The 15,254-nt window shown below is 48.5% G+C and overlaps 4 protein-coding genes across 4 annotated transcripts; 3 read left to right on the top strand and 1 right to left on the bottom strand.

The window, feature by feature from the left end:
- Positions 1 to 1,922: 1,922 nt before the first annotated feature.
- BKA55DRAFT_576146 (O-methyltransferase-domain-containing protein) lies at positions 1,923 to 3,716 on the bottom strand. Its single transcript, XM_046193460.1, has 6 exons — positions 3,413 to 3,716; positions 3,219 to 3,342; positions 3,139 to 3,159; positions 2,971 to 3,085; positions 2,456 to 2,922; positions 1,923 to 2,405 (listed from the first exon to the last, which is right to left on the bottom strand). Exons 1-6 carry the CDS (start codon positions 3,599 to 3,601, stop codon positions 2,083 to 2,085), a joined length of 1,239 nt encoding a protein of 412 aa, XP_046046483.1. The 5' UTR covers positions 3,602 to 3,716; the 3' UTR covers positions 1,923 to 2,082.
- Positions 3,717 to 3,826: 110 nt separating this feature from the next.
- Positions 3,827 to 5,727, top strand: BKA55DRAFT_665737 (S-adenosyl-L-methionine-dependent methyltransferase). The gene is made up of 4 exons (XM_046197757.1): positions 3,827 to 4,390; positions 4,447 to 4,668; positions 4,750 to 5,285; positions 5,349 to 5,727. The coding sequence occupies exons 1-4, from the start codon at positions 4,040 to 4,042 to the stop codon at positions 5,428 to 5,430; spliced, it is 1,191 nt and encodes a 396-aa protein (XP_046046482.1). The 5' UTR covers positions 3,827 to 4,039; the 3' UTR covers positions 5,431 to 5,727.
- A 1,436-nt stretch (positions 5,728 to 7,163) lies between these two features.
- Positions 7,164 to 10,060, top strand: BKA55DRAFT_678113 (uncharacterized protein). The gene is made up of 5 exons (XM_046198130.1): positions 7,164 to 8,143; positions 8,196 to 8,367; positions 8,428 to 8,516; positions 8,571 to 9,812; positions 9,868 to 10,060. The coding sequence occupies exons 1-4, from the start codon at positions 7,505 to 7,507 to the stop codon at positions 9,612 to 9,614; spliced, it is 1,944 nt and encodes a 647-aa protein (XP_046046481.1). The 5' UTR covers positions 7,164 to 7,504; the 3' UTR covers positions 9,615 to 9,812; positions 9,868 to 10,060.
- Positions 10,061 to 11,549: 1,489 nt separating this feature from the next.
- Positions 11,550 to 13,600, top strand: BKA55DRAFT_596340 (uncharacterized protein; the record flags this gene model as incomplete). The annotated part of the gene is made up of 9 exons (XM_046195931.1): positions 11,550 to 11,851; positions 11,883 to 11,994; positions 12,101 to 12,162; positions 12,220 to 12,381; positions 12,435 to 12,572; positions 12,623 to 12,839; positions 12,888 to 13,388; positions 13,458 to 13,548; positions 13,578 to 13,600. 9 exons carry the CDS (start codon positions 11,550 to 11,552, stop codon positions 13,598 to 13,600), a joined length of 1,608 nt encoding a protein of 535 aa, XP_046046480.1.
- Between the last annotated feature and the right edge of the window lie 1,654 nt (positions 13,601 to 15,254).

The raw sequence follows: 15,254 nt of genomic DNA, 5'->3' as shown, positions 1-15,254 counted from the left end.
TGATGAAGGAAAGTACGCAAGTAATGATAAATGCCTTAAGAATCTTCATATTTGCACTTGAATTTGGTGGTGTTGAACGCGTTACACACTTTCATTGCTTCTATCCATCCTACCCTAAAGCTTCCCCAGTAGCACAACAGCCACTCCACGCAGACATGCAATTCTAGAACAGTCACTTTGCAGTTTTTGTACGCCCAGACACAACAGAAAATTTGTACAAAAGTTACATCTGAGACATGAGATAAAATTTGATTTGACACGTCAGAGCCTAAAGATTATCACCTCAAAACTTTTGTTACACCAGCCTTTTATACCACAACGGCTACTGGAAAGTCACAACAGGCTAAGCAAGCTGAAACAAGCTCCCCCACTCCCCAAAGAACGGTAGTCTAAGGCCATTTAAGATCCTTCCAGGTTTCCGTCTTGTAGCATCTACATAGGGGTCTACAGGACGGTAGCAAAAGCCCCCGACAGGACAACTCAAGATAAAGTATTCTTGCGTTGGATTGTGGACCGGGCGTTACATTGCGAACCCCGGTCTTTCGGTATATTGTGTGAGGTCGGGCGGGCAATGCTTCAATGATGAAGCAGCCATGGGAGTTGCTGCTGGATGCCTGGTTTCTTGTAATGGATTGCGCCGAGTTTGTTTGTTGGATAGCGGACCTGACAGGAATCCGTTAACACAAACTCAACAGAAAATATGTCTGATGTTACAAGGAGAAGTTTGAGGACCATGAGACTTCATTATCCTTTGTCGGAGTTCTCTAGTTCCCTACGAAGCAGCTGCGTGCGAATCGTTGATTTAAACGTCGAAGAGGCCGCTACGCATGCTTCTGTCATACAGTACTTCAAGTGCAGTCATGAGCCCCTGAATCGAAAGTTGGAAGACCTGAAGACAAAGCAGAAAAAGGTTACTCAGTCAGGGGTATCGTAGTGCTATTTTGATGATTGTAAGGGCCAGTAAAATCAAATATGTCTTTGTTGATTGGAGGATTACTGCTGTGTGACTGGCGCGCCTGAGGTAACGTAAGCATGAGATATTGGCGGAACATTTTCGGTTATTAAGGTTGACACGCCAGCCAGAGCTTGGTAACACAACAGCACACCATACAAGCTTTCAAAGATTGTAGCCTTTGCCTTGACTCTTGAGAATTCAATACCAGCCTCCTCCGGCTATTAGCTGCAGAGTATTCGAGTGTCGATAAAGTATTTTCCGTCCCACCTTATCCGCTGTCAAATTTCGAAGACGTCAGGTCAAGCCGAACCACAGGTTAATGGTTACAACACTACCAACCGAAAGGGACCTAAGAATTAGAATGCCGAGTACATATGAGTCCAAACAACGCAGTAGTAGAGGCTGCGGCTTCTCGAATAGCTACTTGTTGAAGACGGGGGCCCCTTCGCTGTGAGAATACTGGCATGGAAAGAAGATGAAAGTCTAGTATCCGCAATGCTCTCTCATGATGCTCATCAAGTTAGCTAGGCTTACCATCAAGCAGTGTGTTGTGACCACCACCGAGCCCTTGAACCGATTTCCGCGACAAAAGACCGCCCAGCGCGAATTTCAGGGGTAGCACGCACCGAGAGCGCAACATACGGCTTTCTACACAACAGCAAAGCAACAAGGTGAGCTTATTCTCAGTAGCTTTCAAGTCGCCTATATATCATGAAAAAGAAGAAGAGGAGGTCATTTAGTCGAAAAGTTCCCAAAGAATTGCCCCCTAGGCCGAAGAAACCCAAAGCGCCTAGGACTTTCCACGGCCTCCCAGATCTCCAAAGGCTGCCCATAGATATCAGGGGAGGAAACAATCGTTTGGACACAGAAACAGGGATTCTGGATTGTATTCAATGGTATAATGACACACAGATAAAAGCATAGAGGCTGGCCTCGTACTTCAGTTTCAAAATTCAGGGGCAGAACGTAAGGGACGAGGGATCGCTTCAAATTTTCTTGTAAGACTGGTTTCCCGATGACATAAATAGTATCGTATCCTATAATCTGTTCCATATATCCAACTGGGTGCGCTTTAGCGTAGTCAGTTGCGCTGTACTTGTTTCCCTGCCTTCATCCGTCCTGACCTTCTAAGTCTGGCTCTTCAGCCTCGCCTCAACACAACCGCCAGGAACGCCAGGCACACGCCAAGTCTTGACTAATTCGAGACCAGCGGCGTCAAACATCTTCTGAAAGCCCGCTTCAGTACGCTCCTTTCCGCCCATTGTCATAACAGCCTGATCAAGAACCGATGAGGCAAAATCAGCTTCTCCAACACGAGGAGCCAGGACCATCTCGCAAATGAGAACTCGAGAGTAGGGCTTCATGGCTTCGGCGAGACGAGTGAGGATCTGTATTCCAACCGCATCTGCGTAGTCGTGGAGGATCATGCGCATAAAGTAAGCTTTAGCCCCTGGATTTGGTATTAGCCATGGTTCTTGTGAGTTGACAGGAGTAGCGTGCCTTTGACGGGCTGCTCCGTCATAAAGTCATGCTCAACAAGCTGAACGTCGCCCGGGAGAGTCTTCTTAGACTTCGCAAGCTGTATAACCTCCGGTCGTTCCTGAAGCATACAATTCTTGGGCGACAGTTCAGGATGAGCTTCGAGGATCTTGTTCAGAACGGTTCCTTCACCACCACCAACGTCCACAAGCTCAACAATCGCGTTGTCTGTATCTGAGGGGTCGCTCTTAAGGGTGCTGAAATCAAAGTGACCAGTAACAGGAATTGCAACATCAATGCCGGCCATGCCTGTCTGGAAAGTTTGAAATCTCTCGGGGTTCTGCATCATGATACTCCATACTGGCGTTCCCTCTTGCTTCCAGTAAGCAGTGTACGGGTTATACTGGGGGTCTTGAGGCTCTTCGTATTTTCCTTTCGAAATGAGGTAGTCGTCGAAGTTGTGCATATGTTTGAACCATTCATCGTACCTGGGGGACGTTAGATAAGCCTCGACGCCACTCAGCGCTCAATCTCACATTGCCAGGAACAAGTGGCCCGGCGCAGGTTTATCGAGGATGTAGGCCAATGAAAACTTGGTGTGCTTATACTCGCCGCCATCGGGCTCTGTTTGGTCCAGGAAGCCGGAAGCAACTGTAGGAGGTTGTAAGACTGTGCTGACCAACGTCCTTGGCAAGGGAACCGACCTAACACACGCCCCATGCGTTCTAAGGTGATCAGAACTTCAGCTGTGGCTCTACCGGCCAATAGTGACAAGGATCCCTACCTAGAAGCGAATCTTGAACGCCGGTGGCTTGGGAGAGATCTTGAAGGGATATGGACCCTGCGGCGGGAATGGCATCGAGGACCTTGAGCTTCATAAATGTTCGGATAGCAACCAATTCGGCGATCTAAGCAATGTGTGAGCAGCTGCATGGTTTTTGGCCGTATTCCAAGAAACTGGATCAAATTTCGACTCACGTTGAGACCGTGGTAGTTGGGCTTCTGATCTGGCGTGATGAGGGCATTTGTGAGTGTCCTTGCTTTTTCGAGGATCTGGACCCTGGACATGTAACCGTTTAGATCTGGAGCATCGGAATAAGCCTTGGCAGCATCGTTGAGGCTGCTGACTAGATCGTCGATTTCTTGTTTGTTCGGGAGTGACATCATGACTGACTGGTGTTTCTTGCAGTTTGTGTTTGGTCTGTTGGTTCCAAGGCAACACTGCAACCAACAAGCAAAGACATGAATGAGCTGAGGATAGAGGGGCAACCTTCACCCTGATCGGAACCAGTCCGAAAGGAGACTTGGAGGAGATAAGATACGTACCTCAAAGACGGCTAAGACACCTGGAGTGGAACCATCCGTTCCTCGCCATACTCTCACAGGTTTAGCCTGACAAATACCCGGCTCCCCTAAAAGGCTAGTGGCAGCGTCCCGTGCAAAAACAGGGGTTCGAAGGTGATCCAACTCTTTTCACATTACGATTGATGATGGCATCTTGACCATTTCTTATTGAGATTTGACAAATTTCGACGACAAGACCTCTGTGTCTGTTCATACAGACCATATCGATTCAGTCATCACCCTCGTGTCATCATCTTTTCGATGCTACCCTCGCTCCAACATCAACATTCCCCAACCCGAGAGATCGGAGAGGGAGAGGCTAAAGCGGGTCACGTAACATCAGACCAGGCCCGAGACCCAGATCGTGGAGACCAAGATGAACAGGGACCAGCAAGTGGGCCGCCGTCGACATCACCAACACAAGCTTCAAGTCGCATCGAACCTGACATCTTTGACGACAATGGTCTTGAGGATGAGTTCTATCCAGAATCCACGAACACAAGCTATTTAACGTCCATTGCGTCAGATATTCGACGCGGTATTCAAGAAAACGGACGAACTTATGGTGTTTATGGCCTGCACAAAGCTTGGATCCCTAGTGATGATCTCGAGGTAAGAGAAATGCACTGTTCGTCTCAGAAAGCTCGAATACTAATTAGAGTTTACAGGTTGAGCGCAATGATCTCCAGCACTGCAAGTTCACAATGCTCATGGGCAACGAGCTTCACTTGGCCCCTATTGCCGATCATCCGCAAAAGATTCTTGATCTTGGTACTGGATCAGGTATCTGGGCAATCGACATGGCCGAGCAATACCCATCAGCTAAAGTCATTGGTGTCGACACAACTCTGGTTCAGCCTAATGTGATACCGCCCAACTTGGTTTTCGAGGTATGTCAGTCAAGCTCGGTGGCCAGCCCTTTGATTTTCACTGCACTGATACATCACGTTTGGCCATACTAACATCTCTAGATTGACGATGTTGAAGATGACTGGCTCTGGGGCGAAGGAACTTTCGATCTCATCCATGGCCGAGAACTCATCATGGCTATTCGCAACTGGCCTCGTCTGATGCAACAAGCTTTCAACCATCTCAAACCTGGCGCTTACTTCCAGCTCTCTGGCTCAGTTCCCGACTTCAAGTCCGACGACGGCACATTGCCCCCTGATTCCGCTTACATCGAGATGGGCAAGATCTACTTTGAGATGTCGCAGCGCATTGGTTGCTCGGGCTGGGAACCGACTCGTTGGAAGGAGCACTTTGAAAATGCCGGCTTCGAGGATGTTGTAGAGCGTGTCCTCAAGATACCTACGAATCCTTGGCCTAAGGACAAGCATCTGAAGGAGATTGGGGCGTTCGAGTTGTCACATTTTCGAGATACCATTGGAAACGTGTTTGCTCGTGGATATGAACAGATCCTCAACGGTGATCCGAATTATTTCCAAGTACTACTGGCCAAGGCTCGAAAGGAGGTACTGAATCCAAACATGCACAGTTGGGTCCCCTTGTAAGTGTTTGCTTTTGCTCCCTTTTTTTCGGAATGCAGTAAGAGCTAACGTGTGTCCGGCAGCTACGTTGTATACGGCCGAAGACCAAGAAACTCAACGACAGATCAGCTACCACATCAGAAGTCCGTATCTCCCGACGCTTAGTTGACTAGCTGGGAGGACTGAGTTAAATTGAGCCAGAGTTGGGCAAGGGGGTGGACAACAGGAGGACCTGCAACAACAGCGTGGTGATAAAAGTCATGGTTGAACGAATGATGCCCAACGCACAAATTTGCATTTCTGATTACTTATCCTGTATGGCCTGTAGGCACAGTGCGGTCTTCAAGATCGAGCACTTGGGACTTTCATGATCTAAAGTTTACTATGGCATCCAAGCTTTAAATCTGCCGATTTCCATGCAATTTCGTCAAGATATAATATCATATATTAAATAATTGACGCAAAAATTATTATTTTCCTTACGACTTTGGGCCTGGTTAGGCCAGTAATATGCCTAGGAAGGAAATGGGAGATAAGAAACCATAATTTTGTGATGATCTGATCTTGAAATTCACAGGAAGGGATGAACTCGCCCGAAAACACTTCAAGCGCCAACAATAGGGAGGGCTTCTTTTACTTTTAGGGCAATACAGGTAGTATGTCGTCATACCGGGGTAGCACTTCGGGAGTGTCAAAAATTGGTCACTACGTTAGGCTCACTACGAAGCATCACCACATAGCTATGGAGATACTTACCGGCCATAAGGTTTAAACCTCAGGCAGCTAACACAGGTCATAGCAACGGGAACTTTTTCACCGCTATATAACTTCGACCCGAAAAGCTTCTGGGATGACCATTAAGTCTTATATTGCTACCAAACCCTTGGGGCTGTGCAAGAATAAGAGCATCACGACATGGGTTGCGTTGCATATCACTATGGATCATTGCGAAGAGAAGGAAAAAAGAGTTAGAGAACATTTGTTATTGTCCTCAAGTAATTACATCATTGCTTTTTCCTCCACCATCGTACTGTAAAAACAGAACCCCTGGGCGAGGACCAGGTGGCTGGATGCTACACAGCTACTCCTAGGTACACCATATAACAGCGTTGAAAGCTTTGGAAACAAGAAGATCTGGATTTTATAAATTAGCAAGATATCATTTGATGAGAAGGCAATCAAGGGGAGTGTCTTACCGTGGTTGGCACTCGAGTCACGCTCGAGGCAGAGTTCAAAAATTCGTTACCATCCCGCGTTATACGAACTTAAGAGACGACAGCAGCAAGTGCAAGGCGGATTAAACTTATTCAGCGCAAAAAGAAACCGAAAGCTGTGGTTCGCCGGATGGTACTTGGTGACAGCGTCGCTCAGGGGATCGTCAACTATGATTTCAAAGTCAGCCAAGTTTTGCAGAACAGGCCAAGTTTAGATACTAACTCAAGACGCTCACCACGCAAATTCGAATTGGATCTCGCCATCTTGTCGGCGGACGCGAGCTGCCCGCTGGCGACCCGGGTTGGGTTCCCAACGGATGGTGATGCCGTAGCGTAGGATGATGAGAATGCAGAGGAGCTGGTGAAACTCGATGAGCCACTCGAGTGAGGGCAGACTGTGAGTATACGCGCTCCAGAACATGTTGAAGTGATTTTTAAGTTGATTTGGAAAGTAAATGTCGTGTCGTGTTGGAGTGTCTGGGGTGCAGCGATATGTACCAGTGTTAGTTGCTGAGGGGAAATTTTTGGGCAGCCCTAACAGGTGGTACTAATTTTGTGCAGCCCACTTGGGTCATGTAGCTGTGTATCCCGCAGCTGAGCTGGGTTGGGCTGAGCTGCATCACTTCCATTGAGTCACTCCGCTCTCGTCTCATCTCTTCTCCCTCCCTCTCTCCCACCCACCATCACAACAATCACCCAAAACAATATCTTTCGGGTGGTGATGCACAAACATTTCCTGTTTATCATATACGCAAACATCATCCTCTCTTCTTTCCAACTCGTATAAATCACTGACAACAAAGAAGCATATCCTGCTTCCTCGGGCTTGTTGCCCCCTGCGCTCGCCCAGCACGCGTCGAGGTGATTCTCTGCAAACTTACCCTTGTTTTTCTCTTCACCTCTTCATCTTTGAGCTTCACAAACTCCCTCTGCAATCATCATTTGCTCCCACATTCCAAACATTTATTCCCCTGCCCTTCTTGTTTCCCTATCACAAAGTTACACTCCGCTGCACTACAGCAATCATGGGAGGCAAGGCCTTCGCTCATGCGGATCCTCCTTTGGAGACTCCTCGTATGTCTCACGGGGTGTATCTAGAGGTCAAAAACACGGTCATTCGACGGCTAAGTGAGAAATTTAAATGGATTAATGTTCCTATGGAAGGCCCTGGCAAGAAAGACCACGGCGACGTCGACGTCCTCGTCTCTGACATGAAAGGCATCGATATCTTCAAGGAGAGTGTCCTTGATGCTATCTCTGACGCCCTCGGCGCCGAATCCAGAATCGTCGAAGGTGGCTCTAGTCACTTCGCTGCTCACTTCGCTATCCCATGGCCCGAGCATATCCCTCTTCCTCAGACACAGGGACAGACAGCTCTTCTTCCGCCGATTGTGTCCATCACGCCTCCGTCACCTCCAGGCCCTTCTGCTCGTTCCTCTCTTACCATCACTCCTGGAAACTTGTTCAAGCCCTCTGGCGATACTCCTACAGTTCCTACTCCCAGCACTACCACTGGCAAACCTCCCATTGACTCAACTTTACCTTCTCCCTTCGGCCCACACCCTAATCCCCTCGGCTCAAACCCCGCTCTCTACATCAAGGAAGATGCTGGTCCTGACGCAGAGCCAAGTGCCGCGGAGGACTCAAAGTCAAAGGAACAAACCGTAAGTCGATGCCCACTTGCCTATCAAGGAGTTAAGCTTATATTCATTTTAGGACGCTACAGTTGGGGATTCACAGACCAAGCTCTCATCCAGCGAATCTGATGGCGTTAGTATCACCTCTTCAGAGCGTAGTCAAGCATCTGCTGCAACGGCTCCTGTGACTGGCAGATGGGGAACCATTGCTTATATCAAGAGAAAAATGAAAACCGGCGGTTCGTCTTCTCGTAAGTGACTTTCCCTCCCGAACCTCTTGTTCTTATTGATCAGACTACTAACATCAATAGGCTCCTTCTCATTGTCTACAATGTTCAAACGTGGCCAGTCGGGCCGAGATTCTGTTGCATCAAACTCTACTCGCGGAACTCTTGAAAAGGTGTTATCATCCCAAGACTTAACCATGTTCAATATTTTCTAACGATAAACCCAGATCAACAGTTCCTTTTCAGAGCCTGGTGCTACCCTTCCAGCTGTAACTGGAACTGGACATTTCAGAATCAAGAGAAAGACTGTTCCCAAGTCGATCCTGACTGATAACCCTTTCCAAGATCCCCTTCCTGTGGGCCCTGTCCACGATAACCAATTCCGAGATCCTCCCCGCGTCTTCATCCAGGTTGACGTCCGCTACTGTCTTTCGAAGAAGCAAGCTAAGTACTTGCGCTTCTTTCAGTCACACGGCGACTTGTGGCAAATCCTGGGATCCATCATTCGTCCCTTTGGTCTTACCGTGGACGACAAAGGTCTTCACATCCGGGTGCCAGAAGGCGAACTCATCAACCGTAAGAAAGCTAAGGTCCTACTTACGAGCAAGCCCGATGAGATCCTGATGTTCCTTGGACTCCCCGTTGCTGAATACTGGCGTCCCTTTGCCACCACCGAGGCTATGTTTGAATACATCATCAAATGTCCCATGTTCTCTTTGCCTCGCTACAGTACCTTCGAGGAAGAGATGGGTCTCGGCACTGCTAATGACCGTCGCCGCATGTCCTCGCGCCCTGTCTATCGAGAATGGGTCCAGGAGTTCAAGCCTCGCCTCCGAGAGAAGGGTCTTTATTCCGAGACCTCGTTGACCTGTGACGGAATCAGGGAGAAGGCTTTCAATACTTTCCCGATAGAATCTGAGTACCACTCCCGAGCCCAAGCATTCATCCGGGAGCAACAACGACTTGCCATCAGGAAGTACATCAAGTCTCAGGTCGCCGCGCCGGAGAAGGACGACAAAAAGGGGTGGCAAAGACGATCCAAGACAATTAAGGCCATGTCCGCCATCGTCATTGACCGCATCGATGCTTCCGAGTTCGGAATCTCTGCTCCGTCCTCCCTCTTCCGGGGAAACGGCACTTGGGACATGCAACGCACCGAGGACTTCATCCGTACCAAGGTGCACTACGTTGACTGCTTCGCCAACATGAGCGAGGCAGACAAGGAGAGGTTGAGATCAGCATCAGCCAAGAGGCAAGAGCAGCGTGGCTAGGGTCCTCGTCGCCGAACTCTCAACGATGTCCCTGAGCTCCAGTCAGAGGAGCCTGAGCCACTCCCGGACCAGCTCCCTCTGAGACTGGCTCAACTCAACCTCGACAACAGCAAGTAGACTGGCTTGCCAACCTTATCCAACCCTCAAGACCACCGCGTCTTGAGGCTAATCACATAAATTTTGTCCAAGTTTTCAAAGGTATGTTCAACTTATTCGGATCGATATTTTCATGAAACTAACTGTCTGTCCATAGTCCCTCATATTTCGCAATTTTCCACGGTAGTCGAAGCATCGACTACAGATGCGACGCACGTAATCTAACTTTTCTTGGAGCAGTCGAAGGTCAGACTGCTATTTTTTGGGTGGGTGGAGGACGGCCTATAGAGGCGGAAAGTGTATATACCATTTGCTTAGACCTGTGTATTTTTTTGTACCATAATCCATTAACCCCCAAAATCCATCTCCCGGTGCACTGTGAAATCTGTGAATCTGTGAATTGATGAAGTTCTTCATGTTGTCGGTGTCTTTGTACACCTGATTGCTGTTCTGCGTGGAATCTTTGTCAGCAAACAAATAGTGTGACAGTGGATTTGTTTGTTCTTTTTCACTCTGTTGGCAGTTTTGATCTAAACAGGCTGTTTGTATTGTCTTCACTAGACGACAGTGGCTGACTGAGCAGTTGCTCTGCGTTTGTACTTGTGTGGTGCAGAGCTCAGATAATCCATACGACCTCGTCACGCTTGACCCAGCTGGAACACTCCCTATTATCTCCCCAACACCAGCAGTAGATGCCTCTAAAACAGGGCCTCTACTCTCACTGGGTCATAAAATACTTTCTAATCTTTTTCCAAATTCCATTCCATCTCATTGCTTTTGTGTTACTGTAGGGCTGGACCCCCTTTTTCCACAGATTCAGTACTGAAAATCACCAACGCCGAAGCGCGAGCTTGACGGGTAAACCTCTCCCGAACGCCTTTCAGCGAGTCGTCCCCAAACCCTGCTTTCTTCCCTTCCACTCCTCCCTCCTCTCCACTCTCACCTTCATTTTTACCTCACTCCTTCAGATTCACGACTTTTCCCTGGCAATCTCTACTGGTCTTTACTTCTTGGTCGACGGGATATTTATTTGAATTGTCCTCTGCATTTTTGGGCCACGCCGTCTTTTCAACCTCATGGTCGGTTCCCTTTCAAATTCCATCCATCCTCAGTCTTCTCTTCCCAACCCCTCTCAACACTTGAAATCTACGAACCATCAACGTGCCAGGAGGCTCGTTCCATAGGATCTATAGGAAGTGCCTTCGCTTGGGTAAGTCCTCATCACCCTTTCTCGGGTCCTTTGTTCCGTCTGCGGTCCTTGTCTCCTCCGGTGCAGGACACAGCTCGCTGACTATCTCGTGTTCTATCCAGCCTCGCCATTGGCCGCTTCCACGCTCAAGCTACTACAATAAGATCTTCTCCTGAAGGAACATCGCCTCCACATTCAAATATCCTCCAAAAGTATGTTTGCTTGCTTGTTTTCCTTCATCTCCTCCTTGCCAGTACGATGATCTCCTCATATTGCTTTTTACTACCGGGGCCAACTTTTCTTTCACTCTGGAGCAAATGTCACGAAGCCTCAGCTGCACCTCAATTCCCTTGTCGTTAATTTATGCCACTTTGGCCACCAATGTACCTCGAAGCCCGCTGGAATGGAGGGTGACAGTTTCATGCTTTTTCAGCCTTAGTACACCTTCAAAATCATCCCCTCCCTTTCAAATTTCTGGCCATATAGCGTTGAACGCTGCAAGAGCTGATGATTGACCGCTTGGCAAAGCTTGCTCCTATTCTTTATGCCTTCTCATCTTGGTTCCAATCTTTCGCTCGCGAAGCTAATACTAGTTGATTTTAGGCTATCTCACCCTCTTCTGGATCTCGAGCTCCCAATCCGAAGACAAAATGCCCCATCGTTCGGTTTTCGATCGATTCCAAGGCGCCTTGGAACGCGTGACTCGCCGCCATGGCCGCGAAAGAGACCGAGGAAGCCGAAGCCCTCAACGCTATGCTGAAATCGTGGCTGCTCCAGATCACGGCCCGGATCGAGCCGGCCACTTCCATCGGGGCGCCTCTCTTCCAGATCTCCTAACTCATGTCACTCTAGGTGGTAGTGCCCAACCGCTTCCTCCTGATAGACAAAGCCTTTGGGATACTCCGGCACCTACCCCTTCTCCTGTTCAGTCCCAGCCAAATGCTTCTATGGGGTTTCGGTACTTCCCTTGGGGAATTGGAAAGAGACACATCCCACGAGGACCAGCATTTTATCCCAACAGCTATCATTACGACTCGTGACACTGGATCCATTGATGAAGGAATTGAGGATCACCCCTGGATGATTCTCGGCCAAGTAAGTTTCACTACAAGCCTGACCTTGACAAAGGATGCCCCCTTTGATCGTCATACCTGTGGCAACTCAAACACTTGTCAACAATATGAGCTGACTATGGATATAGGATTTCTTCCCTGAAAATCAGCCGCAGGTTCCTAGCCATCTGAGAACTGGATTACTTTTGAGGTATGGTCCGACATTATGCTTCTTCCTTTTTACCACGTTAGTTGTGACTTCCTACAGCTCTCAACTGAAACAACGCAAGCTTGAGCTATGCGACTGCTGCAGCCCAAAGACTTTGGGTGGAGATTGGCGAGCCTTGATCCTTGACTCTCTCACACGTACCTTCACTCGTCACGAATCTTTGGCATCGTGCTCTGAGCTTCGCTACCGAACCCATCTCAAGTCCCATGGCAAAGCTTTTGCGATCCCCATCAATGTTATCACTAGCCAGCCAGGCTAGGGGCACCTGCTGCAAACAAACATTGCCGCGCTCAAGGCGATGTCTTTGCCCTTCTCCTTGAGATCCTCACCTCTCCCAGCGGACTTGTTGGCCATGAAGACGGCCTTCATCTCCCGCTGTTACTTGCCACATTGTCATATGCTTAGACCAAGCCATGACTCGAGAGATTGACAAGCTCAAAAGCACTATCGATCGATATATCCCCTTCCGCATGTTCCACCACAATCCTCTTATCAACTCACCTCGTCTGGAGTTTGAGTATTACGAATTTCGTTCCGAGGAAATTTACCGGGCCTGGCTCGCAGTCTTTCACGACGAAAGACTCCGTGACTACCTCTCCCCAAGTGCAGTGGTGACTCTTTACATCCACTTGGCACCGCACTGGTGGTGGCATGATTGGGTCCTTGATTACGACCATAAGTTCGTGACAGACACAAACATTGCCTAGGCCCATATCGAGTGTGACCCTAGGAGCCAGTTTGAGCAAGTCTTTCAAAGTTTCTTCAATCGCACACGACTTGGATTGCATTCTTGGATGGAGAGCACCGCCGTCAGTGTTGGAAAACGAAGCTCTGTGACTAGGGCCGGGCCTCATGAAAGAACTTTACATAGTTCGGGCAACCAATCAGACGGCGCTCCCACCCTCTATGGCGTCCCGTTCCAGGGAACTCGGAAGGCACCGCATCAAAAGCATCCTCTAGAGTTGGATGGGAGCGGAGATGATTTGGGAGAAACCCTTAGAGGTTTTCAAGGGAGCCCACGCCAGTGGGCTCTCGATGCACATTCCAGTGGTGCGCCCTGGGGTTCGGACAACAACCGAACGCCCGGGACTCAAGATGTACCTTTCACAGGTGCTCTTGAGGCAGTGCATGTGAGCCCACACCAGTGGGCTCTCGATGCACATTCCACTGGTGCTGCTGGGGAGATGCTGGATGAGTCGGTTCAAGATGTACTTTTCACTGGTGCTCTTGGGGGTTTGGAAGTGGTTCAATATGGGCTTCTCACTGATGTGCCTGAGGGTTCGGATATCAACCAAACGCGTGGAGATCAAGATGTACCTTTTATTGTGCCTCCTGTGGCTGTCTCTGACATGTCTGGTAGCCCAGAGCGTGTTATTCGTCGTACCGCGGGGGGACAGCTGTTCTGCCTCGGGTTGATTGATAGTTAAAGCTTATTCGACGAGATATATCGAGCCAACACATTGAACACAATTCAAACGCAACCCAACTTTCAAGGACATATTAATCAAGTTTCCCATCCGTTTCATACCACTCGTAGTGAAGATAAGAGCCCTAGCGTTTGCCTTTTTCCATATTCCCCATTCAATGTCTCGATCATTTCACCCTCCGAATGGTTCGCATCCTGCACATCGGTGACAATCACGAGGTCAGTTCAGCAGTGTTGGGGAACAACAACAATCTTCAATTTGCCTTGAAGCCGGAAGCGAACATGGCCAAGACCACCTCCAAGTCCCATTCTTTGCTGACTGAGTGTTTTGATTTGGAAAATCCGTCTCTTCCCCCTGCAAGATAGCTCGTAATTTGAAGATCAATATCAGTCCTACACATGTTTCAAGGACAAGGCTATGTTCGTTTTGAACTTCGATCTCGAACGACCCGTGGAACTGGCCGTTATCCTCACGAACTAGATCTCATAAGATAGATCAATATGGAAGTACGGAATCAAATAGTGCTTTGTTGTTCCGGAGACCTTGAACGAATATGGCTTCGTTAAAGTTTTATGTCAAGTCTTCTCATCTGTGACTGTATGTACAGAGCTGATAATCGCGAGATTCTACATAGGTAAGCTTCCTTTATCTTTGCTACTGATTAAGTTCAGATATAGTACTATCTACCAACCATATAATTCTTCTGGAACGACACCCGCCCATAGATTACCTCAGCATACGAGCATTCCGCACCGTCTTGAAGACTCACGGTGTTCATTTTGGCATCTTCGCCGCTGGGGTAATTAATACAGAGTCTGATGCCGAATGCTCTCCTATACTGTTTCTCCAACTCGAAACGGCTTGTTATAAACCAAGAGACGGCTCGGGAAGAATTGAAGGAGAAAACCTCTGATCTGCAATATCAATGCCGTTATATATCGGGTCATTGATACAGTTCCACGGATGGATCGCTCATTTAGCTATTGCCAGGCACAACGGCTCAATCATGGATAGCCCAATTTTGTACTGCTATATTCTCAAGATGGCCTCGATCGTCAGGGGCGACTGAGGGGAGTTTGTAAGTCATGGGTTGAAAAGATCTTATACTTGAGGAACGAGGTCAAAGCCTTGAGGCCTCCAAGAAGGCAGTATCATCGTCACTCGAGATTGGTTTTCTATAGAGTGGCTGAAAAACAATCAGCGGGACGAAAATCGGAAAAACCGTTCAAATCGAAAGGGGGCGCAACGCTGGCTCGAATGTTATAAATCAACCCCGGCTGATCATAGGGTCAGCTTGAAAAGGGCTCCTCCGTCTCGGATGTAGGTTATGGAGTCTATAACCGATGACTCCATGTTATCATCCAAGATGTAGCTCATGTATTGCACGCCCATGGGGGCAGCTCATCGTTCTGACCGCGACAGACTATGCTGGTTGGTCTCTTCGGTCATACAGACAAGCTCTTTGACCTGGAATGATATAGTTTTTGTTATTCTCGTAAGGGTACAAAGTATCTGTGCGGTTTCTGACTGATAATCCAAACGGACTCCGGACGAAAAGGAGACTTGCCGTGATGGAGGCTCTAAAAGTCAGATGTCTTGCCCCTGACGTCCCTGAACTTGTCTGTTATCCGGACTTCAGTTGCAAGC

Source organism: Fusarium redolens (assembly GCF_020744475.1).
Source record: "Fusarium redolens strain MPI-CAGE-AT-0023 chromosome Unknown BKA55scaffold_13, whole genome shotgun sequence".
In the NCBI taxonomy this organism is placed as follows: Eukaryota; Fungi; Ascomycota; class Sordariomycetes; order Hypocreales; family Nectriaceae; genus Fusarium; species Fusarium redolens.
Note: the sequence above shows the minus strand (reverse complement) of the source record. Positions and strands in the feature narration are given on the sequence as shown.

Coding starts and splice junctions, on each gene's coding strand:
- BKA55DRAFT_665737 (XM_046197757.1), top strand. CDS start 4,040: ATGCTACCCTCGCTCCAACATCAACATTCCCCAACCCGAGAGATCGGA. Junction 4,391..4,446: donor TCCCTAGTGATGATCTCGAG/GTAAGAGAAATG, acceptor TAGAGTTTACAG/GTTGAGCGCAATGATCTCCA. Junction 5,286..5,348: donor ATGCACAGTTGGGTCCCCTT/GTAAGTGTTTGC, acceptor TGTGTCCGGCAG/CTACGTTGTATACGGCCGAA.
- BKA55DRAFT_678113 (XM_046198130.1), top strand. CDS start 7,505: ATGGGAGGCAAGGCCTTCGCTCATGCGGATCCTCCTTTGGAGACTCCT. Junction 8,144..8,195: donor CAAAGTCAAAGGAACAAACC/GTAAGTCGATGC, acceptor TATTCATTTTAG/GACGCTACAGTTGGGGATTC. Junction 8,368..8,427: donor AACCGGCGGTTCGTCTTCTC/GTAAGTGACTTT, acceptor TAACATCAATAG/GCTCCTTCTCATTGTCTACA.
- BKA55DRAFT_576146 (XM_046193460.1), bottom strand. CDS start 3,601: ATGATGTCACTCCCGAACAAACAAGAAATCGACGATCTAGTCAGCAGC. Junction 3,160..3,218: donor CGTTCAAGATTCGCTTCTAG/GTAGGGATCCTT, acceptor TGATCACCTTAG/AACGCATGGGGCGTGTGTTA. Junction 3,086..3,138: donor ACGCATGGGGCGTGTGTTAG/GTCGGTTCCCTT, acceptor AACCTCCTACAG/TTGCTTCCGGCTTCCTGGAC.